The sequence below is a fragment of the Astatotilapia calliptera genome, chromosome 9 (assembly GCF_900246225.1).
Source record: "Astatotilapia calliptera chromosome 9, fAstCal1.2, whole genome shotgun sequence".
Taxonomy (NCBI): domain Eukaryota; kingdom Metazoa; phylum Chordata; class Actinopteri; order Cichliformes; family Cichlidae; genus Astatotilapia; species Astatotilapia calliptera.
The window spans coordinates 20,684,771-20,710,195 of NC_039310.1; the positions used below are offsets into that span (position 1 = coordinate 20,684,771).

At 40.9% G+C, this 25,425-nt stretch overlaps 2 protein-coding genes across 4 annotated transcripts in view; one reads left to right on the top strand and one right to left on the bottom strand.

The window, feature by feature from the left end:
- emilin2b (elastin microfibril interfacer 2b) lies at nt 1–12,836 on the top strand. Its single transcript, XM_026179828.1, has 9 exons — nt 1–488; nt 642–767; nt 1,372–1,553; nt 1,682–3,397; nt 10,545–10,754; nt 10,832–10,885; nt 10,966–11,016; nt 11,097–11,213; nt 12,114–12,836. The coding sequence occupies exons 1-9, from the start codon at nt 364–366 to the stop codon at nt 12,443–12,445; spliced, it is 2,913 nt and encodes a 970-aa protein (XP_026035613.1). The 5' UTR covers nt 1–363; the 3' UTR covers nt 12,446–12,836.
- LOC113029155 (phosphatidate phosphatase LPIN2) overlaps nt 12,809–25,425 on the bottom strand; it is an 18,571-nt gene continuing 5,954 nt past the window's right edge. The window contains exons 2-20 of one of the 3 annotated variants that reach the window (XM_026179831.1): nt 23,434–23,634; nt 21,991–22,086; nt 21,602–21,900; nt 21,398–21,514; nt 21,127–21,250; nt 20,541–21,015; nt 19,834–19,933; nt 19,505–19,692; nt 18,817–18,910; nt 18,654–18,723; nt 18,489–18,572; nt 18,108–18,187; nt 17,436–17,655; nt 16,721–16,869; nt 15,664–15,750; nt 15,426–15,578; nt 14,825–14,939; nt 14,596–14,699; nt 12,809–14,494 (exon numbers count right to left, since the gene is read on the bottom strand). In XM_026179831.1, coding sequence (XP_026035616.1) covers nt 14,350–14,494; nt 14,596–14,699; nt 14,825–14,939; nt 15,426–15,578; nt 15,664–15,750; nt 16,721–16,869; nt 17,436–17,655; nt 18,108–18,187; nt 18,489–18,572; nt 18,654–18,723; nt 18,817–18,910; nt 19,505–19,692; nt 19,834–19,933; nt 20,541–21,015; nt 21,127–21,250; nt 21,398–21,514; nt 21,602–21,900; nt 21,991–22,086; nt 23,434–23,625 — 2,892 coding nt within the window. In that variant the 5' untranslated portion in view covers nt 23,626–23,634 and the 3' untranslated portion in view covers nt 12,809–14,349. The remainder of the gene's footprint in view (nt 14,495–14,595; nt 14,700–14,824; nt 14,940–15,425; nt 15,579–15,663; nt 15,751–16,720; nt 16,870–17,435; nt 17,656–18,107; nt 18,188–18,488; nt 18,573–18,653; nt 18,724–18,816; nt 18,911–19,504; nt 19,693–19,833; nt 19,934–20,540; nt 21,016–21,126; nt 21,251–21,397; nt 21,515–21,601; nt 21,901–21,990; nt 22,087–23,433; nt 23,635–25,425) is intronic. The other 2 variants (XM_026179830.1, XM_026179829.1) reach the window with 2 other exon arrangements.

Below are 25,425 nucleotides of genomic sequence, written 5' to 3' on the forward strand. Positions count from 1 at the left end.
AGCATACCGACAGTGTTAAGCGCACATTTTACGCACGGAGATAATCACTGTGCCTTTGAAACAAAATCAACCATTGTCCACATTTAGACGTCCGGATATTATTTACGGCGATTACAATGTTTTATATGCGAAATGTGCACTTACATGTGTATATGCGAGAACTGGCAAGTTGGAGAAAACGCATCTGTCAGCGTTGGAGGGGTTCCCGAAACGTCACATCCAAGGACGCTGGAAGGAGCTGGTTTAGATGTGTGCGCTACAGAGACGGAGCAATCCGCAGTGCCTTCACTGATCTCCAAACCAAAGATCATCACTAATGATTACAACCTGAAGGGATACTGCAGGATTTAAAATATCTCAGCCATGAAGCGCGGACTCCTACTTATCCATTTGTTAATGGTTTTCCCTCTCATCACTGGCTCACCTTTTCAGTACAGCATGTTTCAGGGAAACGCATATTCTGGCGCCGAAACGAGACAAAGAAACAAGTAAGTAAACTGGACATCAGTTATTGAACTCATGACTGCAAGTCAGTGAAGTACTCTTTCTTTTCTGTGCGTAACTTTGCATTTAATTGTTCGTGCATACGCACGCGGGCATTTGCTGCACACCAGGAGTGATTAACAAGTGATTTTGTGCAGAAACTGGTGCGCCTACGTTGTGCACAAGAACGTGAGCTGCGCTGTAGCGGGAGGCACTGAGAGCTTCGTACAGCCGGAGGTTTTACCGTGTCCACCGGAGCTGCCAAACTGTGCGCAACAAGTGATGTAAGTTCCCAGAAGTGCTGGATATTAGGTGGAGGGCGGCAAATTCTTTGCTTTTGTCAGTTTTTTCTTCTTTTTTTTTTTTTTGTCTATTTATTTTGTTATATGAAGCAATACTTTTGTTACTGTCTTACAATAGGCAATCAGGGGATACTATGAATGGGTTTATTTGTTTCTTTGGGTGTTTTTAACTGTTGATAAAAAATAAAAATAAATAAGAAAGCAAAACGTAAGCAAAATATCAGAATTAGCAAGAAAAAATTTCCCATCCAGCCTTCACTGGTCATAGAAAGACAGACATGGGCTGGCATTTCTCTGACTTCCCCTTTGTTTTGCTTTACTGTTTATTGAGCAACCAATACACCAGTGACATGTAGTTAATCATGGGTGACAGTTCCCACCAGTTCCACTCACGAAAACTGCTGTTTCTGAGTCCTGCCAACTGCATGATTAATGAAACGAGCAGACCGGGGTTTGTCTAGTCTTAATTAGCTACAAGTTTACTTTGTATTGCTGAGAAGAAGAATAGCAAGAAATCTTATTTGTCTGAATATGTTTCTAGTAGATTTTTGCAATATTACTTTATACTAAAGTCTTATGTTCCCAGATATCAAACACACTTTAGACCGACGTACAAGATTGCCTACAAGACTGTCACAGAGCTGGCGTGGAGGTGCTGCCCGAGGTACCAGGGCCATGACTGCATGGAGTTGAAGGACACCAAGCCAGTCCAAACAGAGCGTTTGCCTCAAGCTCCTGCTGCCTCTGGACATTTTCCAGCCCCATATGGTGAAAGACTTGTCTGTAACATAAGAAAGTCTTGCATTAAAATATACAAAATAAAATGAAACAGTTTAAAATGCTTTGCTAACCATCTCTCTTCAATTTTATTGCTCCAATTCCAAAACCATGAACAGATGGCCAGAGTAACCATCCACGGGGAGGGCAGGGGCAATTTGGAGGTCAAACAGGTCACAGAACACAACATGGTCAAAGAGAATCTCAAAGCTCCCAACACCTGGAGGAGGAAGTGCAGCGACTATCACAGATGGTTCTGGACATGCAAGCAAGAATGACAGACCTGTCCTCGAACCTGAGAGTGGATTTCCAGGAGGATGCCAGTAAAATGCTGGCTACACTGCTGAATAACGTCAGACAGCCTGCCAGTGCACAGGGTGCAGGGACCGAAACCATTCAGGTACAAGGCTTCTCTTTTGACCACAGCGCAACACCAATGGAGGATGTCATGAACAAGATTAACCAGGTCACAGATGATCTTGAGTCCAAGCGCAATACCTTGGATGAGCTGCTGGGTCGCGTCAACCATCATGATGGACAAATTCGTCTATTAATGGATGCCCAGACCCCTCTGTCCACGGCTTCTTCTGCTCCTTCTATAGATGATGCAGACCTGCGGGCCTACCTGGACGATAAAATCAGCGCCTTGAGAGATGAGCTGATGGAGGGAATGGATATTAAAATGGCAGATTTGAAGAACTCTTGTGATTATAAAATTCTGTCAGTTCAGGAACATTGTGAAGGACAGGAAGCCAACTACCTCAGTCTGGCTGAGCTCATGGATTCAAAGGAAACTGACCTCCGCAATGAGATCCAAGACCTTAAAACCAAGCTGTCTGTTCCGGGGAATGAAAAGCAAGTATCTGACTCTGTTCTGGCTCAGCTGGAACACTTTGAAATTCGTTTGAACACCACAGAGAAGTCTTTAATTGCACTGAGCCACTTTGTAGAGGAGAAGTTGAGAAAAGAAAGGGAAGAAGTTGTCAAAGACCTGAGGGAAACTATGGACAATGAACTGTCCTCCATGGAGGACAGACTCTCAGCTCTGTTGATTAAAACAACCTCCAACTCCCCATCTGGTGGTGAGCCAGAAAGTCCTGACGTTCAGCAGAGAGACATGAACACTTTAAAGGACTCCGTTCAGATTCTGGAGAATAGACTCGATCTTTTGAACCAAAAGTGCTCAAAAGAGTGCACAGATCATTTAACTGTTGTTGAAAACCTCAAGCAAGACTTCCACAGTTTCACAAACTCTGTAGATGCTATGGAGACTAATCTGATAGTCCAGAAAAGTGCCATCACAGCTTTGGAGGGGCAACTCCTCAACTACAGCAATATCATTGAGAATGTAAAGGGTGAATTAAGCTACCTTAAAGGCGGTGAGAACCAGCAGTCTCAGACTCTCAAACGCTTTAACTCTAGCTGGGATCAGGTTAAAATGGAAACTGAACAGGAGGCCAGGGATCTTTTGGTGCTCCACAGAGCCCAGCACCAGAAACTAAGAGAGCGACTAGATGAGCTGGGCAGGGAGGTGGAAGCCGAGGCCGATCAATGCAGGGAAAAGGCACAAGATGTAGAGAAGGAGATTGCCAACATGGGCAGTCGTATTGTTAATGTGGAGAATTTATGCAGCAAGCTGGATCCTATCTCCAGGAATCTCCAGAGCATCAAAGAGGGGCTGAACATGCACGTCACTGGTTTGTGGAATTGTGTGAATCAGCTGAACGGCACAGTAAGAGCTCATGCACAAGACATTGGAGGACTGAGGGGAATCTGTGAGACTCTCGAAAAACACATTATAAATATGGAGAGAGACCTCCAGCCTGGTAATGAAGGTAAGATGCCTGTGCTGTAATCCAAACACACTTTTCATTGCCTTAAAGTATGACTGATTCAATTCTTCTTATTTTAAATATTTGATTCCTCCAGCAAAAAAACACACCCTGCACCAGTCAGTGGATTCCACATTATCGCTAGTTTTACATGCTTGCATTAGTCAGTCTTTTGGACATTACTGGATCCAGTTTGGCCTAAAGTAGAAATACTGAACAAGCAAGCAGCTTTGAAATGTGGAAATTAGGCTCAATTTGTAACAGTTTGCCATTGCTATTATGCTGACCTTTAAATAATGTGCAAGTTGTTATTTATTAGTGAAAGAAAATTGTGGAAGGTGGGGGCAAATTTCTTTTTTTAATCATTATTCTGAAATGGTGCATGCCACAAAAAGACTGAGCCACAGCTTTAAATGGAAAACCATCCAGATTCTCTGGGTTAACCCATGTGTTGTCCTGGGGTCATTTTTGACCCCAGGATGTATGGACATTACAAGGGTTGATTTTATTAATTATGCACGGACACTTCAGTGGTCGAAGCCTGAGATGGCAATGAAACAGCTACACTTAATTTCAGCCTTTTAGCTTGATTACTAACCTGGAACTCATTTGTTTATCCCGGACTGACTGTATACCAGAGAATCTGTACCACTGGAGTGTGTTTCAGTCTGCGAGTGAGGGGAAGTTGGATTTTCATTTGACCGTGTTCTCAGTTAAAGCAGGCGGGCCTGATTGAAGACACATGGTTCATTTAATAGACCCCACTTGTGTTGAGCAATGCTTTGGCATAAAGAAATATTACTCACCAGGCTTATTTGTGCATCCAAGTGTGCATTTATTTGTATCTGTGTTTGCCCATAAACTCTGTACCTGTGTGCATTTAAATCTTTGAGTGTGTTATGGTTTTATTGCATTAAGTTAGAACATCAGGGTGATCTTGTTCACTTAATATTTGGTGCTGCGTGGTTTGTTTGGCTTTGTTGCTGTGAACATGTTTGAGAGTATAGATTTTCATATTGGTGCATATGTTGCATACTTTTTGCCTGAGTCTGCTCATTAATGGCACCTTTGAGACTGAGCTGGACTTGACTGACTCTGACAGTTTCAATTATGAACTAGAAGCACGCCCATGACGTTTACGAGCTGGGACTTCTCCTCTGTGACCAGAAGTTACCGGTTTACAAGGAGGTGATGCAGCAAAAATATTCTTGGCCAGAATATAAATGTAGTTCATCTGGAATAAAGCAGCACTAGTTCTTGTTCTGGGTCCACTCCAAGTCAAACCAGAGGTTTTGTATCTGATTTATAGTCAACTATCGCGTGCCAATTTTCAATTTTTTTCACCAAATAGTCTCTAACGACTGAAAATGTTGTCACTCCACCTCGTGGTTTGTGTTGTAATATGTCATTGGGAAGTTGGAATGTTGTTCATGATTTCCACTCAAAGAGACATTAGAGGCCACTTTGTGCTTGGCTCTCAGTTTGTGTTTGCTCTGTGAGCTACCTTGTACTGCCTCGCACTGCTTATCTGAAGAGCATGGAAAATGCTCTGTCATAGAGACACACAGATTACCAAAGCCCTCTCGGGTACTGCTCTTTCGTTCGCAGCCAAGAGCATCAGCGTGTTTTCAGATTAAGTGCTGCTCGCAGTCTTTGCAGTGCTGTTACTTTCTTTTTGCTTCTTACTCGTCAATCCCATTTATGGAGTTCTCACATTTTTAACTACATGGTTGAGCTCATTTCCTGTTGAAATAAACACACAACGCTGTGAGCTCCTCTGAGGTCCCACAGGCCATCTGTCAAGATGTTTACCATGATGTCATACAAGTTGTGAACCTTAAAAAGAAAGAGCTGTAATGTGTCATTTCTTCACTGCATACTAACCATGACATGGATGTTGTCCATTCAACAGTGAGCTCCATATTTCTCAAGGGAGTCCATTGCACTTTTTCTTATCTCTTCAAAGCTGAGTAGCCACTAAGGATCAAAGCAAGTGTTTGCTCTAGTTATAAGTTTATATGACAGTGATTACAAATAAAAACTTTGCATTCCCCTTTTGGAAATTTTCCCCTTATTTTTATTACAGTTGACTCTTGGGTTTAGTTTTTAACTAAAATAATTTTGACTTGATTGTTGCTAAATTCAGCTTACAAAAGCCCTGAAGACTGCAAGCTAGTAATCACGCATATAAACACTGCATGATTGTAATTATTTAACGAACCTGGCTTTACAAATGTTGTCTCAAGCGATGCAGCTTCATTGGATGTTAGGAAAAATGAATGTAAATATAAGTTTTTGTTTAGGAGAGATTTAACTCACAGTTATGAGCTGTTGTTTGCTCCTTTTTAGAGCTCTGCATTTTATCTGTGCGTCACGTGCCCATCCTCTCCGTTCTCTCATTAACCGAATATATTTAGTAGATACGTGTCAGCATTCACAGTGCTGTGCAAATGTCTTGGGCTCCGCTTCATTTCTTCTTATTTTGCCTCCAATCAACCAGACCTGATTGTAATTTTTAAAGAGTTGTTAAGGAATAGTTCTCAAGGCTTTCTGGAGTTTTTTTGATGGCCATTGGGTGCTTTTTCAATCATTTTCAATCCAGTCCTCAACATTTTCAGAAAAACATAGGTTTGTTTGGGTTTTTTAGCCGTCCAATTCAAGTTGATCCAATACTGTTCCTTCAAGCCTCATCAGAAATGGTCTCAGTGGAAGGATGGCTGTCAAGAAGCCACTGACAGCCATCCTTCCATTCTTAAGGAAGTGAACTCGGGAGCTGAGGTATGCCAAAGAACTGGACTGAAAATCAGTCGCAACAGGTTTTATGGAATGATGATTCCAAGTGGTTGTTAGCTTGTACAGATGCGGTCAGAAAAGAAGAAGACACTGTAAAACGTGGTGGATGCGCTGTCATGGTTTGGCGCTGCATTTCAGCCTTTGGTGTTGGGGATCTGCTCCAAATTAATGGAATAATGAACACAGAAAAACACAGTTTGAACCGCCATGCAATATCAAATAGACTAAAGGTGGTAATAACAAACATAGCCTTTAAAGCTCAATGTTAAAGTTGGAATTGTACAAACACTGTTTTTGCCTTATATACTGTATTGCCATGTATGTCTGCATATTTAAACATACCCATTTCCCCATAATCCCTTGCGTTAAAACACATCCTTTTCATGTCTTTGACAAGGAGAGCTGAGATTCTTAAAGTACAGCTCTATTATGGAAACCTCTTGAGATTAGAAAGCATGCTTTCCTGATTGTGACAAGGCTTGTGGTTGGTGCTTGTAGTTTAATGACCTGTTAGAGATAAGGCACACACACTCTGGTCAGCGGTCAAATATGATAACCCCATGAACCAAAAACAAGATGGGACCTGTAGAAAAGCCCCCAAGAAAAACACAGTCCGCACTGTTTGTGTGCTGCAGTCTGTGGCTACTCATGTATGCTTCATTGTTCTGGTGGAGGAGGTGTGACATTATTTCCGACAGAAATGTTGTGCAACAACCCTTTTTTTTGGGTACTTTCAGCATGAAATTCTTAGGCTGGATTTATTGATTTCTAAATCATATCCTTAAGGGCTTAATGTGTTTTTGGTGAGTCATAAAGTCAATATGCACCAGATTGCAGTTATTACAATGCGGTATGTAATGTGGAAAGTGGCAGTTCTTGTGACACAAGGGGCTGTTGAAGCCTGGATCAGGCGGTTAAGGGAATAACAGCAGAGGGAGGATTTCCCATGCTGCTTTGGTGGAGGAATGAAAATCTGTGGTGGATGGTAGATCAAGCTGTATTTGTTTACAGCTAATCTCTTTCATCAGGACAAGCATTTTCGTGTGCAGGCATACATCCTTTGTTCGCGTCTTTTATCCTTGTAACACTGCGTCTGAAAACGCTTTACAGTCCCTCAGATCAAACATGACTCTCCAGAGAATCTACCTCGCCCTGTACGAGGAGCGACAAGACCAAGAAACACAGACCAGTGAAACAGTGCACATTCACAGACACACACCCCCTGTGCTGTTTTACTGCCACGGGCTGGTCTCTCTGCACATGTTGCGTTTAACAAGCAGATTTCTCTGGCTTCTGCAGTGAACGATCCTTTTCCCCGGGGTGAGGGGATAAGCTGTGTGGCGATTGAACATGTGGCCGTATCTTGGTATGCTGCTGGTATGTCTTTTATGTGCTGGTTTTCCTTTTTGGTAGAGCAACTTAGATGTTGTAGACCAAAGAGTAACAATAATGAGTAATGTGCCTGAAGCTGGAAAGATCACTAGATGATAAACACCAACGGTTCACCTCACCTGTAGGTTAGTGAATGCACCAAGATGTGTGGTTTTGGTAAATGATGGATAATGGGGTATTAGTCTTTTTTTTTTCTTTTTTTCTCTGCTAATTTCTTTAATAACAAGCTCAGATAATCACTCGCTGCTAGCCTGTTAATGAGGGTTCAGCAGTAGCCGCACTTTAATCATGAAAACAACTGCAGGTTTCTTGGAAGTCAAAAAACTGAATAAACAATGTTTAACATTTCTATGGACTGTCAGGCGTTACTGCTGGAAACACACTTTAGTGTTGCTTAATGTGAAACCCATATGGTGGAAGCACAACCAGGAGCATCTTACCGTGTACTTTCAATATGCTTTATAAAGTTTACTGCCATCCAAACTCCTGATCTCTGCACTCAGCCATTGGCAACTATCGAAAAAAGGGTTGGCGTACTCACCCTTTGGTTTGTGAACTCTATTTACAATATACATGCTTCCCATAGGCAAAAAGAGATATATTAGAGAGAGATATTAGAGAGCACAGCATAAATTGTATTGCTATGCTTTATCAGCTTCATCTGAAGCCAGATGACACACACCAATTAGTTAAACAGCAGGCATGTCTTCTTGCTTCAGATAAAACTGGCACATTCATCAGACTGCAACGCTTTCGCCTGTTCGACCTTTGTCAAGAATACAGGTGGGCAGGATCATGTTTAATTGTTTTTGTAAAGTTTGCTTTCTTCTGAATCACCTACTGTTCTTTCAGGTGTGCAGACATTTCTCATTAGGCACTCAAACACTTAAGCATTCTTCCAGTAAGCACCAGTACCAGAAATATAGTTGAGAGGTTCAGTTCAATAACTCAGATTTGTTGGTACAACATGTAGCTGACAGCTGGCAGCACTGGCCTGCCACTCAGAGCACCCACGCCCTTAATCGTGCAACTTTTACCCTCATAGTTAAGCAGTTGCGTTTTACAAAAATACGCCCTGCCTTCAGTTGTCACGAGCAAGAAAATTAGCAATAACAAAGCCATTCTCTCTTTTGTATCAGATTATAAATATATTTCCTTCTGTGGTAAAGTTGGACATTTTAACATGGGAATCTAAAAGCACTGCTTCCAAAAAAAACTGACACCAGCACAGCACCACAGCATTGCTTGGCCCAAAGTTGAAACTGCTGTTCTCAGTGGCTTTGGGAGGGGGTACTACAAAAATTACGCTGATGATTTGCAGTTGCAGCCTACAGATTCCACCCATCATGACTTTCTTCCCTCGTAAAGTATCCCAACTTTTGCTACATAAGGCTAAGTAACGATTGGTTCTCTAAACCTACCAAAAACTTTGCAATTGACTTGCTTATGGAGTCAGCCTCAAGTGTAGATACTGCAGTTTTGGCACTTTGTGTTGGATTAGTTTTTAGGCCCAGAAGTTGCCACTTCATCAGTGTGCAGGATTGCTTATTATGCATCAGTCACATTTCTGTATTTTATGTGCATGTACATATAGCAGTAGATGTAGCTTTTATATTAGATGGTATAAAAATTATACCATCTGAAAATTATAACCGGTTTTATATCAGGAGGTGTTAATCATCTTATTATAGCAGATTTCTGTTCACAGACATGCTATACTCACTGGACACTTTATTAGGAACACCTGTTTATCTGATCAATCCAACTATCTAATCACACTGGACCAACTCATTGTTTTTAGGCATGCAGGCATGATGAAGATTGCCTGCTGAAGTTCAAACCCAGCATCAGAATGTGTCTCTGAATGGGATGGTTGTAGGTGCCAGACAGGCTCGTCTGAATATTTCAGAAACTGCTGATCTGCTCTCTAAGACTTAAAGAAAATGGTCAGAAAAAGAAAAAACTTAGCAGCAGTTCTCTGGGTGAAAGTGTCTTGTTGATGTCAGAGGAGAGTAGCCAGAGTGCTTCAAGCTGACAGGAAGGAAATAATAACTCAAATAACCACTCATTACAACGAAGGTATGCAGAAGAGCATCTCTGAATATACAAGACATTGATTCTTGAAGCAGATGTGCTACAGAAGCAGAAGACCACTCTGGCTGCTACTTCTGTCAGATAAGAACAGGAAGCCGAAGCTACAGTCGACACAGGCTCAACAAAACTGGAACAGTGTTTTCCGATCTGATGAATCTCCATTTCTGCTGCAGCATTCAGATGTTAGGGTCATAACCTTGCATAAACAGCATGAACCATCCTGCCTTATAGCTACAGTGCAGGTTGGTGATGGTGGTGTAATGGTGAACCTCTCCATCCCTTTATGAATACACGGTTTCCATCTTCTGATGTCTGCTTTCAGGAGGATAAAACAACATCAAATCCCAAAGCGATTTCTTGAACATGACAAGGAGTTCTAGGCACACAAATGCCCTCTACAGTCACCAGATGTCAACCCAGCAGAGCACATTTGGGATGTCCTGAAACAGGAAATTCACATCATGGATGTGCAGCTGGCAAATCTGCAGCAACTGCTCAGTGCTGTCATGTTTAACAAGGACCAAAATCTGAGGAAAGATACCAGCACCTTGCTTAAAATGTGCCATGAAGAATTAAGGTGTTTCTTAACTCATTCACTGCCAGCCATTGGCAGTGAATGAGTTAAACCCATTGACTCATTCACTGCAATTGACGGCTATAGACGTCAATGGCAGTGAATGAGTTAAGATAAAGTAGCATCAAATGTAATATTAGAAAGATGACTGCAAGAATGTGCCACTGAGTTATAGGCATGATGTTTAACAAATCAGCTGGTTGTGTATCGTCTCTTAAAGCATCTGCCCTCCAGACATGTGTTTTTCACCGACCTTTAGCCTTTTCCCAACCCTCACTCCATATCTATTCTATTCAGGTGCTCCGGTTAGAGTGTTTGACACAAGACAGCCCCAGGGGTCAAGTAAAGGGCCCAAGGTATTTTCTGGCCCCATGAATACCTCACTCTTGGAGCTGCCTGTGATGGAAACCGGAGAGGCGGGACCCCCCGGAGAGATGACTTCATCCAAGTTGCCCAAAGGAACAGATGGGATCATGATGGCTGTTCAGGGTTTTGCTGGAGCTCCAGGTGGAGACACAACCACAACCGTACATGCAGTACACAACATTGTTTCGCGCAACTTATGTTTTTGTTTTATTTCGTAGCATCCCCACAAAAACCCACCGACATCCTCCAGACCAGAACTCATGTGAGCTCAGGTAAGTGTTCCTTTTTAAATGTCCTGCATTACAGCCGAGCGCAGGAAGAGTGAATGAAGCTGTTTTTATTTGATCAACAGATGTGAGCATGCCTCTCAGACCCCCTCCTCTGAAACGTGTCATGGCTTCAGGTCAGACTTTGATTATTCAAATTCCTGCCTCTGCTATCGTCATGTTTGGCAGCCTGTGATGTTTCCTTTCCTGTATTCAGGGGAGAAAGTGTCATTCTCAGCTGGTCTGACTCTTCCACCGTTTCAAGGAGTTGTCGGTATCATCCGATTCAACGAGGTGCTGGTCAATGATGGTGGACATTACGACCCTCAGACAGGTATCTGTTATTTTAGTCTTACCCCACATTTTCCTCTGCATTTATAAATCAGTTGTTGTTTTTTTTGTTTGTTGATTTCAATTTTTCATTGATAAATTGTTTAAGCTCAAACTATAAATGACCCAATTGCACCGGAGACACTTTAAATAATTAGACTAGATTAAAATTCCCAGTTTAATTCTCAATTAGCTATTGTTGCAGCACATACAGTGGTCGTGATGCACAGCAACTGCTTGTGGCAAAGCAGTGTTGAGCCAAGTGTGTTGGCTCTTTCATAACTTTTTAAGTAATGTAGTTCTAGTGTTAAACACACTTTGAGGTAAGAAGCAAGTCAAAAAAGTTATTATTATGAAATGAAACTGGGCTTTTTGGCCCTTTTCCTGAAGTTTAGTGCAAGTGCTACCTTTTTGAATTTGGATAAAAGATGGTACTTTTTATTTTGCAGGAATCTCTTCATTGATCGGCGTAACTTTGTGCTGAACATTGGGGGGGGGGGTCAAGAATAAATCTGGGTAAATTCCCAGATGATTAAACATGCAACTATTTTGCTGGTAATAACTGAAATGAGTAAAGAAAACCAACAGCCTATTTATGCAAGACAATTCATAATTTTATTGGCGGGGTTATACTGGTTAGGTCTGATTATTGGGGGGGGGGTCATAACCCCCCTAACCCCCCTGAAAGTTACACCTCTGTGTTATTAATGAAAGACTTTAACTTATGAAGTTGCTGAAAATAATCTTGCTACAGGAAAAGCCAAGATTATTAGTCTGAATCCTCTGGAGCTCAGTAACTTTACAAAATGTAAACCAAATCGATTAAATAGTTGCATAAATATTGCAGTTTGTGCCACTGTGTTTGGTAAGAATCTCAACTAACTGCATCGTTATGTGTTCTCAGGCATCTTCACAGCTCCGATGGATGGCCGTTATCTGGTGACCGCTGTGCTGACACCCGAGCAAGGAGAGAAGGTTGACGCAGTCCTATTTGTGTCTAGTCGCAGCATCCAGAGGCTGAACTCTGCTGGTTTCATGTCTGGTGTCACAGCTCTGCATTCACACGAACTCTGTAACTGCACCAGTTCAACATCAGCGAGCCTGATTCTTTCACTGAGGCGAGGAGACCAAGTACGACTCGTCTTAAAAGCTGGAAAGCTCGCTGTCTCAGCCTCATCTGAGGTCGTGTCATCTTTCAGCGCTGCGCTTCTCTACCCCAGCACATCAACGCGGTAGTTCCTCTGCTTTCAGAGACAACAGACACCTTAGAGTGAAGTGTGGTGCACATTACTGATGACATACTCGAGCTCATTGTGATGTTATAGCTATAATATAATTTAATCTCCAAATAACTGAGATGATTTCACTTCATGAGTATTAATATATAGTTTACACTGCATTTTTATTGTAAAATTTTAACATAGTTCTCAAATATTTGCTTGAGCATGCTAGTGTGTAGCAGTGGAAGTTTCCTCACATTCACAGAGTAATCAAGTAAACCACTAAGTTACTTTTTTTCCCCCTACTCTTAGCATCCCCCACGACTTTGAGGTAACAGAGACACACATGCTAAATGTATAAAATAAGTCTCGATCATCCTTTAAATAAAGTCTCTTTTATTAATGCATCATCCAACATGTTTTAACTGTTTCAGTCCTATACATACTTTAAATATACTACTATGCATTAGTTATGTACAGCAAATCTGCATTTTGACACCTTAAAAAAAATTACATTTCTGCTTTTGTATCATGTATTCATCAGAAATTTGGTCATTCTTTGTGCTCGCGCTGTTACATCAACACAAATCCACGCAAAGTAATCACAGCGATCTACAGAAAAGAACTCAAAGCAGCAGAAACTTTCCTTACTCTAAATGGAAAATTACCTTAAAACTAAAAAAAAATAAATAAATACTGTGTTCTCTTCACACAAAGTGTATTACTTTCATAGAAAGAGTGCAACAAATTTTACTGACAGTAAAGTCTGCCAAAACATCAGTAAAAAATTAAAAATGAAGTGAAAATAATAAAATGATTTTCTAGTAGCAGCATTTTTTAAAATCACAGTAATACAGTTAAACCCCAAGCAAATCATTTCACAATTTTCTTCTTAGCATATTAATGCAAAATCCTTCAGCTTTTTAAAACTACACATTAAATAAGATTGTTATAAACAAAATAAGGCGGCAAAAGGATGCTTACGCAGCCGTTCTGCATACACCACTAAAATTTGCAAATATAACTCCATGACTCACCCGTACAAAATATTCAAATCATACCCAGTTTACATTTGTGATTTCCCTTCATATGTAGTCTTCTTGGGTTTGCTAAACTACTTCCAGCATTGCTGATGGTTTCACAACACTGTCCTTTTCATTTGTACTTGTGTGCCTTCAATGTGCCCTAAATGTGCTCCAGTTTGTCAAAAATACTAAATCTTTAACGTAAAATTTTCATTCTCAGGAAAAACTTGCAATATGGTCAGAATCGGTTGTGTTGGTTTAGCTAAAATCTGCTGCGTGCCAGCACACAACCGTGCTTCAGTCCACAGTGACAGTCTGATCCCGAGGAAAGAAAATCAAGGTACAAAATACAATAACAACGTGGGGAAAAAAAAAGAAAAAGTCTCGTACCCAGACACCGAGCTCTTACACCACTGACGACCATCAACACCGAAGTTTTGGTTAAACTTGTAAAACACAAAAGTGTAAATAGTCAAAAAAAGTGTGAAATAAAACTGCAGCAGTGCTGGAAGTAGACCAGAGGTGCACAAGGAGACGACCTTGAATGGGAAATTGTCCAAATTTAGATAAGGTGCAGTTTTTTTAAAACTGCATGAAGTCACAGGACTTTGTGATCACGCTTCATATGTCGCACAACCTGATCACACCAACTGTTATAGCTCCACTGTCTATACAAGTCCTTAAGAAACTTCTGCTCCTGTAAGGAAAACTTTGCAAAAGCCTTCAGATAAAGTTTTTTTTCTGTGAAGTTTAAATAACGAGGCGCATGAAGGAAATATATTTGCAATATGGAGTGAATCAATACTCCAAACTTAATGAACGTAACTGGCATTAAGCCTTTGCAGAGTCAACAAAATAACCAGAGTTAAAGTGTTCGGGGGTCTGGTAGTCCAAGTTAAAGCAGCTCCTCGAGGCACACCTCAGCGATGGGCTCTCTCCAGTAAGAGAAGGAGCTGAACTCTGGGCAGCTGAAGGTTGCGTTGTGTTGTGTACTCCGCAGAGGGAAAACATGTTCCACCAGCTCACTCAACCGGCTGTATCTGCCAAAAAACAAGACAGCAGCAGTGAAAACAATGACCGTCTGTCTGAGAGAAACAGCTGGCAGACACAAACTGACTCCAGGGATGGGTCGCCTACTTACGATGTTTTATTGCCTTTGGCTTGTTCGAGGATCAGCTCCCCCTTGGGATTCACTGTGAATATTCGGCACGCAGGAACGCCCACTTTCTTATAGGCAAACACATCCTTGTATACAAAAGCAAAATGAGAAAAAGTATAATTTCATTCATTTATCATAAGAATTCAGTCAGATCTCAAAGAGAAAAACCTCAAAAGTACTAACAGCACAGGGACAAAATTGAGAAACTCACGCTTTCTCTGTTTCCAAAGGCAGCATAGAAGGGGTGTGTGTTTGGGAAGAACAAGTTCTTGATGTCTGTGAGGCATTCGATTTTGAACTTCTCAGGCTTCTTTTCAATGATTTCTCTAACAAGAAAAGAAAGAATTAAAGAATCAACCTCAGTCCTTCTGCTGCTGGAGTGTCCTTCTTTTAACTGAGCTCATTTTTCATGACTTTCAAACTCACTGAATGACTGAATCATCTAATGAGCAGCCACAATGCACGACACCGACAGGAGTTAAACTTTTCATTTTAATGATGCAGGCTAAAGATAATATTTGCAGGTTTTGTTTTTTCAAGTTTCTGGTCATCAGCTGCTCCACAGTGTGAGAACGTGTGACTGGAGCTAAAATAACATTTCATTAAAGGAAAAGAAAAAGCAAAATGATTGTAATTTGCATTGTGATAAAAGGCTTCCTCTATAACTCTGTTTTATAGTCACTGTTATTCTCTTGGGAAGCACAAACATTTATTTGTGCATCTTAAATCATGTATTCATTCTCAGCTATTCAAATAGCGCTGTTGACTGGAACAAGCAGTACATAAGACAAGGAAGGTTATTATTTTCTTACCTGTGGAAGGCTGAGAAGAGGCTGCTTGGGGAGAGGAGGAGGGGTCCCTGAGGCAGCAGAGTCCCTCTGTCGTTCACCCAGTGCAAATACCCTCGAGTCATGTCAGCCATGCCGATGGCTCGAGCCGAGCAGTACAGGAACTTGTAGCCATTCCTGCAGTGGAAAGATGTTCATGTTACTTGTTGACGTCTTTGTGGCCTAACAGAGTGTAGTCATGGAAACTGTTACTGTTTCTTACTCATGCACTGAGTGGTAAAGCTTAGCAATTCCCTGGTGGGTCCAGTCTTTACCAAGCTGAGGTAGAATCTGACCAAACACATCTGATCTGTGGGGAAAGTAGATGTAAAATACTATAACAGAGCTGAGCATAAAAATGATGAGTGGAATAGATACTGCAGATCCATATTTGATGACTGGATGCTGCGTATTATCAAACAAAACAAATTAGAGAAGTTTACCATCATAACACTCCAACCTGTACACTCAAGTATAAAAAAATTTAAATGCCAATACAAGTAAAACATCTGTGATTAATTAAAATGAGACATTAAAGCTCAGAGAGCATATTCACCTTTAAAATTGGTTAAAATAGTGCTTATTACTTCAGACTGTATTTAAAAGACCACAAGTCACAAAAGTGTAGTGAGCCTGATGACACTGCACCCTGAGAGAGTAGCGATTGATCAACAACAAATTAAATAGGTAAAGAAAACACAATTTTATCATCTATTTTACACTAACTGGCACTAAATGAACTTCTTTATTTAGATATTAAACTAGAGATTGAGACAAGCATGTTAGGAAAGTGTTTAAATACTACAATGATACACAAAATCTGTTTGTTTGTCCACAAACTCCTCCAAACTTGGCACACAGGTACATCTTTGGCCCCTGGAGGTTCTCATCTATATCATATATAATGGTGTCATCCTGATGCATAGCAACCACCTCATAATGGGCTAAAATGGCCTGTTTTTAGCATTTATGCATCTATAGCACCAAATAAACAGAACTCTTGCCTCCATGTCTTTTACTGGTCCAAGTGACAAGGTTTGTGCTTAGCAATATGAACTCCACAGGCTTGTCTATTGACCTCTAAAGTCTGAGCAGAGAAACTGCAGTTCTGACTGTGCAGAAAGGCAAATTAGTACCCTCTTAGCATGCCGTTGCTGATAAATATTTTGCCCTGTGCACTCTACTATATGCCGTAAAGCATATAAGACTCAAAACACTCTGAAATCTCATGAAATAAAGACAATACAAAGTATTTATTTCAGTATACTTATTCCCCATACTTGGTGATGGTCCCATCGATGTCAGAAATGATGACCTTGTCGTCCCAGTTCCACAGGTAGATGGTCCCTGCACAGCGACACGTTCCCTGGTACTGAGTGGTTATGCTAAAGGTCATATCATTTGGCCCCTCTCTTAACTTCAGGCTGGCCTGTAAGAGACACAATGATTAAAGTTTTCTTTTAAACACAAATACTACACCAAAAAGTGTGAAAGTGAAGTATTACTTGCAATATAAGATACCTTCCACTACATGAGTAACTGAGCTTGATAAGAATGCTGGATATAATACATTTGTTCATTTAACATCCTGCTATTGTGGCCACTAAATCTTAGCATTTCATTTACCTAATAGAGACCATAAACTTAAATGTAATTTAAGGCTCCCCCCCCCTTATTGTTCACATTCTCACTTATCAGCATGTTTATATATGTGTGTGCCATCTCTGTCACTTTCTGCATGAATGCCTGTGCTTGTGTTCTAACATTTTACAAATCATCTTGATAAGATTTTACTACAGTTTGCATAAACATAGAAAACTCTGTTCTGTAGCTCAAAGCTGCATTGAGTCAATGATGGGATGTTTTGTAAACAAAATAAATAAAATATCTAATCTAGGGCTTTTCTCTGCACTTCACAGAAACAGAAATTAAACGACTCAAATGAGTCTGCTTGTAGTTTTTCCCAGTTAATCACTCAGCGGTGCGAGGTCTTACTATCTGATCGGACGAAAGGCGGAGGGATTTCTTGTAAGAGTGACACGGTTGTGGTGCTTGATTTTCCGTCTGCGCGCGCTCAGTAGGTGTTAAAGCAGGAGCCGCAGCATTCAGCTCTTTAGTCTCATCATCGCTGGACCACTCTGAAGCTTTCTGCCTGTAGAGGAGAGTACAGCCTGAAGAAGACCAGCAAATGGTGTCAAGAGTAGAGAAAATGGGCCTTGGCCCAGAAAAGAGTTAAGTCATTGTGAAGCAACGTCAAAATAGGCACAATAGCAGGACAATTCAGTGACATATTTATGCTATATCAAATATCTTTCAGGGAACGAAACTCCACCTTGCAGCATCATTTATAGTCAAAAGAGGGCAGCAGACCTGCTAATTCATTTACTTAAAGTATTCATTTGCCCTTGACACAGTTTACACTGAAACTGAAAGCACTTTCAATGATTTCTACAATAGTTAAAGATAGAATCTGCTAGTTCAAACTAATGTTTAAACTGTTTTTTGTTTAGTTCCTGGACTCGTACTGATTTAGAGTTATGTAATGACAGCACTGCATGCTGACTAACATGCTAATCCACCCTCTGTGGGACATGTTTACCCAACACTGCTCGTCCTGATGTGTGACTGTAGTGTTGTGAGGAAGCCAGAGCTTTGTTGCTGACTCACTGTGTTTCTGGGGCCTGGTGGAGGGAAGGGCTCTCTGTGGTCAGAGACTCCTGTCTCTCTAACTTGGTCTCTGATGATAACTTAAAAAAAAAAAAAAAAAAAAAGGAAGAAATGTTGTTAAATTTATCTTATTGTAGGTATAGAAATAAAAAATAAAAAAAAACAATGTGCAGTAAAAGTTTGTTTCATAAGGTAGTGAAGAGTCTTTACATAATGATGCAAAGCAGTGAGTGATGTAATGGTTACTGATGCATTTAGGTAACCTGTTTCTCATCTAACTCACGTCATTTACAATTCAAAGCTACTGATTACTGCCCGCTACACTCGAAAATAGGAGTGTTACATAAAAAGTAAGAAGTTATTAATTTCATAGAAACACACCTGCTTCACGCTGCTCTTTCTCCAGAACCACCAGCGTCCCGACTTTTTTGGCATTTTCTCCTTCACCCAGGCCTCCTCTGTAGCCTGTCAGTCAAACAACAGAAGCATATGTATAAGTGTGCAGATGTAAGCAGATAAATCTTAAGACTTTACACTAAAGGATACCTTTGGCAGGTTCTTCTGGAAAGCTTGCATACTGAGTATCAATGGTGCTGCCAGTGTCCAGTTATAATACCTGAAATATAAGGAGGTATAACACCTGGATGTTCCAAAGATTATAAAAAACATTGATGAAACAGTGCACCTGTTGGTTAGCAGGAGGACTCACCTGTTTGCAATTCTGACCACCAAATTAGGATTATCAATAATTGCTGGATTCTCTGCAAAGTCATTGTAGGTTATGATGTGCTCCATGAATTTTTCTGGAAGAAAAGAGAGCATCGTGAGCCACACTAAAAATAAAGATGCCGCCAACCCATACTGCAAACTAATATTGCAGAGGAGCTGTAAGTGAAAAACATATATACCCTGCTTTTCTTTTCAAAATAATTCAAAGCTTTATTTGTTTCGCACAAGTTTAATAACTGATATGGAAAATTAAAGTTTGACCTCTTGCACATCTGCATTTTCCTCAAACATAAACTTCTGTGTTAAACATGTGTCCTTGGCTATAAACCTTCAATTTTTAGCTCAAGAGGCTAAAGGCAGGTCAACAGGTAACAAGTGCAACCAGGAGCATGCTCGCTGTTTTTCGACATTCACGGCTGCGTACAATGACTTTGTCCTTCAGGGTGAGACGGTTATTCCTGCTAAAGGAGTTCTACTGTAACATCTTGACAACATTTAGAGTGACGGTGCATGTCATTGGGTGCTGGCCTGCCCTACACACCAGATTTGCCTGCCTTCAACCTCCCCAAAGTGAAAATGACACACTGGCAGAGATCCAGCACGTAATCCAGAGGGCACAAGCACAAGGTGTCAGAGTCAGACTTCCAGGGAGGGAAAGCTACAGCTACCTTTAGAGATCTCCGAGTTCTCACCGACGCCTCCACACAGTGACAGTGTGACATCAGGCAGGTCTCCAGCAGAGTCAGACAGACACTCAGTGCCACTGTCTGCTGCTGCACTCCCCACTGACTGGGGTGACTGGGATCCAGAGCGTTGTCCTGTCTCCACCCAGTGTTTATTGACCTGTTCTGACTCACTGAAACAAGAGTGCAGGTTTAGACACTAAAATCAGAAAGTAGTTTTCATATTTGTGTTTCAAAAGTATACAGTGTTTATTTCACCATGTCTAAGGGTGCAGGACAGAACAGGGTAGCTGAAAGGGTTTCCAGGTATGTACCTTTTTGGGAAGTACCGGGCAGCAACGTCAGGCTCGAGTGCGGTGAGGTCTTCCAGGTAAATATCTTCTGGTCCCTGATGTTGGCTCCTCTTCCTCACAACTTTGTGAAATGAAAACAAAGGGTTGACTTCTTTGAAATTGCTGACTTTTTTTTTTTCACTTCACTTTCGCGTACAAAATGCAGCCCCAGACAGAGTATGAACTCAGGCCGGAACAGAAACCACATCCTTCCTGTCAGCATTCACATACTCTGAATGGGTTCAAGTCAGAAAGAGTGTCTCTGAAAAATTCTCAACTTTTTCTCATCTTGGACTTATTTTTATGGATTGTTTCTTATGATATTTGCTTTACATTTTCAGGGACCGATTTAACAGTTTATTAGTAGCTCTTCTCTCAAAAACAGGGAACTGCTGGGTCTCTTTTTGTAGTCTTTTCTTATCCTTGTGATTAATATTATACTGTGCCAGGGGGGACCAAGTAAGGGAGGACCTCTCTTTGTAATAAAATGAAATGAAAGATTCAAAGCCTCCCTCCTCCTCATCTAAACAATTCTCCCACACTTCTAAGAAGACATGCTTCTGCATCAGAAATTGCAGGAAAGCTTTCTCCTGCTAATGATTTGTTTAAACTTTTCTATATTAAATCTGTAGGTTTAAACAAATTCCTTTAGTATATATGACATTTTCAGATTAAGGTAAAAGTGTTACCCCTTCTCTTGATGGGTGAGTCAGTGGCTTTTGAATTGGCACTTGGATCAGGACAAACAGCTGCAGAGTCTCCGGTCTGGTTACTACCTGCGCTGGCAGTCGAGCTGCTGTCCTGGCGGCTGGGAGATGAAGATGTCCACCTGGCCTTGCTTGCATTTTTTGCACTGAGGTCAGCATTGCTTGGGCAGGGCTCTGGTGTAAAGCTGCTCGATATCAAACTTGAAAGGTCTGGCTTGGGTTCTGTATTGTTTGCACCATGTGATGAAGCAGCAGGGGGCTGCGCTTTGCAGCTACATTCATCAGGTTTGATGGTTCGGGGCTCAGGTTTTACAATACTGCAAACGGGATCTGTTGTTCCCCGTCCTCCTCTGGACTCTTCCTCCATGGCTTCAGAGCTCAAAATAACCCTGAAGTGTGTGTTCTCTGAGGGAGTGATGGTCAAAGTCTTTGGCTCCCATTTTTCCTTTTTGTTGACCTGAACACAATAAATAGCTTTTAGAATTTTTCAGCAACTCTCTAGATAGATAGATCTATATCTATATCTGAATGATATGAACTAGCACTAGTCCAAGTTTTAGACTCTTACCCTGGTAGATTCTGGAAATTCCCCCCAGGTCCACTGCATGTGCGACTCAGTCCTGAGCATGCTCTCTGACGGCTTCACCATCAGCTCCGAGTCACTCTTTGGTGACATGGGCTCAGGCACCTCCCTGATATAAGAAAAATAAAAGCTCTAATGATGCTGTAGGAATAATTTGTTTTATTCAGCCCAGTCTGATTTAATGTGTAAGTGTTTGATCTTTCTGCTTGTAGGAACTCTGTAAACATCTGAATGGACGAAACAGAAAAGGCCATACGTAGTGCAGGGCGACCAGTCGCCATCAGAGAATGGGTAGCTGTCCCATTCAAGGGCGGTGAGTGGGGAATGCTGTCTGTGGTCCATATTTTCCTTCATTGCAGACAGTGAAGATGCTCTGAGGACAGGAAACAACAAATGAATAATTTAGTTACATTGAAGAACAGGTCAAATTTCAATTTTCAGAGTAAACATGTCTCCTCACCGTCCACTCTGTGCATTTTGCTCTTCATCTGAACTGAGATCACACAGCTCCAGCTCCCCGGCTGCAGACGCCGTCGTTTGCTCCTCCTTACGTGGCTCAGCTTTGTGCTTTCTCCTGCGTCTCTTCTTCTTTTTACCAGCTGAATTGGAGCAGGGGTGGAGGTTTACAGAGACTGGCTCTTCCAGACTGAGGGGCTGGCTGGTCTCTGCTGTTGTTCCCCCACATCTGGATTCTCTGCTCCTGAACAGAGGCTCTTCTGTAGGGATAGGTGAGGTCACCAAATGGGCTGGAACAATCTCCTGTTTCAGAGAAAAAAATAAATACATGTACAAAGAGCAACGATAGATAATTCAGCTCAATTTTATTCATATTATGTGGGTAAAATTCACATTATTCTGCTCCGTCTCCTGGACAAAGAAGGCCTCTCCATTGTCTCCAAGCTTCATGTGTAGCTCCACAGGTTCTCCATTGATCTCTATATCAATCTGCAGTCAAACAACATTTCAAAAGATGCTTAAACTCTGTTCTCCTCAGATGGCCTCAGATTTTTTTACCAAACCCTAATGAGAAAAGCACAATATGTATGTCGTCACAGAAGCTTTAGAGTTAAGCCACAGAGAAAACTACTCGCCATGACTTCTGCCCATTATTTAAAACAAACAAGCCATAAAGGCTCTCAGCATTAAATCCCCCAAATTATTGGTATTAACACCCAAGTGTGTTCAGTGAAGTACAGTAAGTGCTCTGTTTCACGCATTCACCAAAAGTTGGTCAGACTAAAGAAAAAACAACTGTGTTTCTCCTGCTAATGTTAATGTTAGCTGTGTTTTCCTGGTATCCAGTCATCTGCTGATTTTAGTGATTATTGGCCTCCATTTTTAAGCCATCTTCAAGTATTGGTGCTCAGTGCAGGGAATCAGCAGAGGCACTGATGATCTCATAAACAAATGCATGGAATTCCAGAAGGAACCCAGGGACTCAAATAAAGGTTTTCATTTTTTAATTTTCCATTGATCTGCTCCAATACTGGAAATAACCTGTTCTTTAAACCATGAAAAAAATGTTTTTCATAATTCTCTTCTACTTTAAACTCAGCTGTGCTGATTAAGTGACTCCCAGCACCTTTAAATTGTCACACGGTGCAGGGCATTTAACACCTGTGTTCTATTTTTTCCTGCTTGGTTTGTAGTAAGAAATGTTTTAAACCTCTCTGTGATTTACAGAGTAAGTGAAAACATCTTCAGTCAACCACAGACTACTTCCTGTTCCTGTCAGTCCTTCCTGCAAGTCTACAACAGACGGGCTCATTCTATATGTAAGACAAGGTTTTTGAAGAGGATGAAGCTCGATCAGCTGGGAATAAGAGGCTGAATTGAGCTTTAGTCTATGTATTCTGTCTCCATCCTCAGTTACCCACTATACAGAGGCTATAAATAGAGAGAGTGCAGTGTGCTCTTGTTAGAAGCAGAGAGTGGATTGGATGATAATGTGGTTGAGATGGAAAGAGAGAGGCAAAGAGCAGTCAGATGACCAGAAAATCTATTGTGCAGCTTCTTGATAACACACAGGTTCATTGTGCAACCTTGGACACCCCACATAATATAAAATTAGCCATTATGATCTATGATCTATCTAAAAACATTTCTATGGTCGTTTTTGTTAACATTTAAACAGACATGTTTTACATTTATTTTAAAATCTGCTCCAGGATACCAAAATGTTTAGGTTCAAATATTTCCTTCAGAGCAGAGCAAGCACGCTTTCATTTAAATTCACCGCACACATTTGCAGATTTTTACACCTGTGCACTTCTACTTGAAGCAGACACTCACTACTTTCTCCCTGGAGCGCAGCACCCCCAGTTTTCCAAAGCGGACGTGGAAAGGAGAGCACTGGAACGTCCCATCGGGCTGTCGGACCACAATCACGTCAATGCAGCCTGAGAGAGTGGCCTGATTGATCCCTTTATAGAGCTCCTTTACTGTCACCAGCACCTGGCCTGCCAGCTGCCCCACATAGTTCATGGTGTTCACCTGTCAGCAAAAATAGCTTTCGTTAATTTACACTTTACCTTCCAACCCCTTATATTGTCTGGATTAACAGCAGAATAAAATCATGAGGTCATTTTTGTGTCTTTCTAGGACATGGTTCCTGTCGTGAGGCCCCTGTTGTTCAGAATAGCCTGCAAAGGAAATGCATGCCAGTCCCTAAACACAGTGGCTCTGTCCCATTTTCTTAAAGAGTCCTAGGCGATCGAGACTTAATCAGTGCCTCAGATACAGCACCGAGGCAGCTGATGTAGAATTGACCAGAGAGCACGTTTTTGAAAGTGTTTCTGTGTCCACAAGGAGCAGAAGTTACAATCAATGGGACCCAACTTGGGTCACATCTAGTTAATCTCTCTGTAACCAGTTTGAGTGTTAACAACATAACAATCCTAAGCAGTTAGAAAAGACCTTTGTACAGTTTGTACAGCTAGCAATAAATCTGTGATCGTTTTATGTACAGTTTTACATAAACAAGCGAAACCTGTCTGACATGTCAGCCTGACTTTGTTAGAGGAAAAAGGAGTGATAAAACCTCAAATTTAGGTTAATTAAGAATTCAAAAAAATGCTACAATGAAAATAAAATGCATTGTTACACACTGGTAGCACAATTGTATTTTTATTGATATTCATAACTTTTTTATTTTTACTAACATTTCTGTACTTTTTATGCACATCATACTCACTAATCATCACCAGCACTGAAGCCTTAAATACATATAATTATATTATTCTCTCATCTTTAAATCCTCATGTCTGCTTCATCACCTTTTATTGTTGAAGGGGACATGAGGAATGCATTTTATATTAGTCACAGATCACTTTAGAAAAACATTTCTGGTATTTTGACTCAGTGGTTAAGCAGTCATTTTTATTTCTACCAGAGTTTATCAATGCTATAATGACATGTCATTAACAGCCATATTATTAATCTTCTCTGAATGTTTCAGGTCATTCATGTCTGCTGACTCAAAGCTAAGCAAAGTAAAATCATTCTTTTTTTGTTCTTTGTTTTCATTTTGTGCTATGAATCTCAAAGAATAGTCGAAAGGACACTACAATGCGTCCCTTATTACAATAAGGACCTCTGAAAGAGAATAACAATAATAATAAGATGTGAAAAGGTGGTACTCATGAGCTGGTAAAGTTTGGGGAATCTAATTTGAAACACAACCCAAAGATCATTGACATAGTCCATCCGGCTGACGATTCAATATCATTTGCTGTGGCTGGAGAGACGGCCAGATGAGGCAAAACCTTTTTGCATTAGATGAATTTGATTTGTGACCTGATGGTTTTCTATCTACTGGTGCTGAAAGATAACCCAATACAGAGGCAGTGCAGCACGAGTCCAAACTGTGTCAACTGTAAACTGTTAACACAGCGGGATCCCTTTTCTACTGGTATTCATACAACAACATTATCCCTGAATCCAAATGTAATAAGATATTTCTCAGTCGAGGTCTTCCATGAACACAACCCCTGTATTAGCTTGCATAATAAAGCACAAGTCAGTCAGTGTAATAGGACTCTGTACTGTGGACAGTCGGATATATTACAACTAAGTAAGAACTGCAACTTACCACCACTGCAGTACACAATTCTTGTACTGTGATGGTTTAAAAGTTTAAAATAAAAGCATAAAATTTACAATTTATGGACTCATCGTAGCTCAAACATGATGTGTATATGGACAAAGAGAGTTCACACCCAAGTGGATTAGGTTAAAAGGTTTGAAGGTGAACTCTGGCCTATGCTGTTTATAATCACAAAAGTC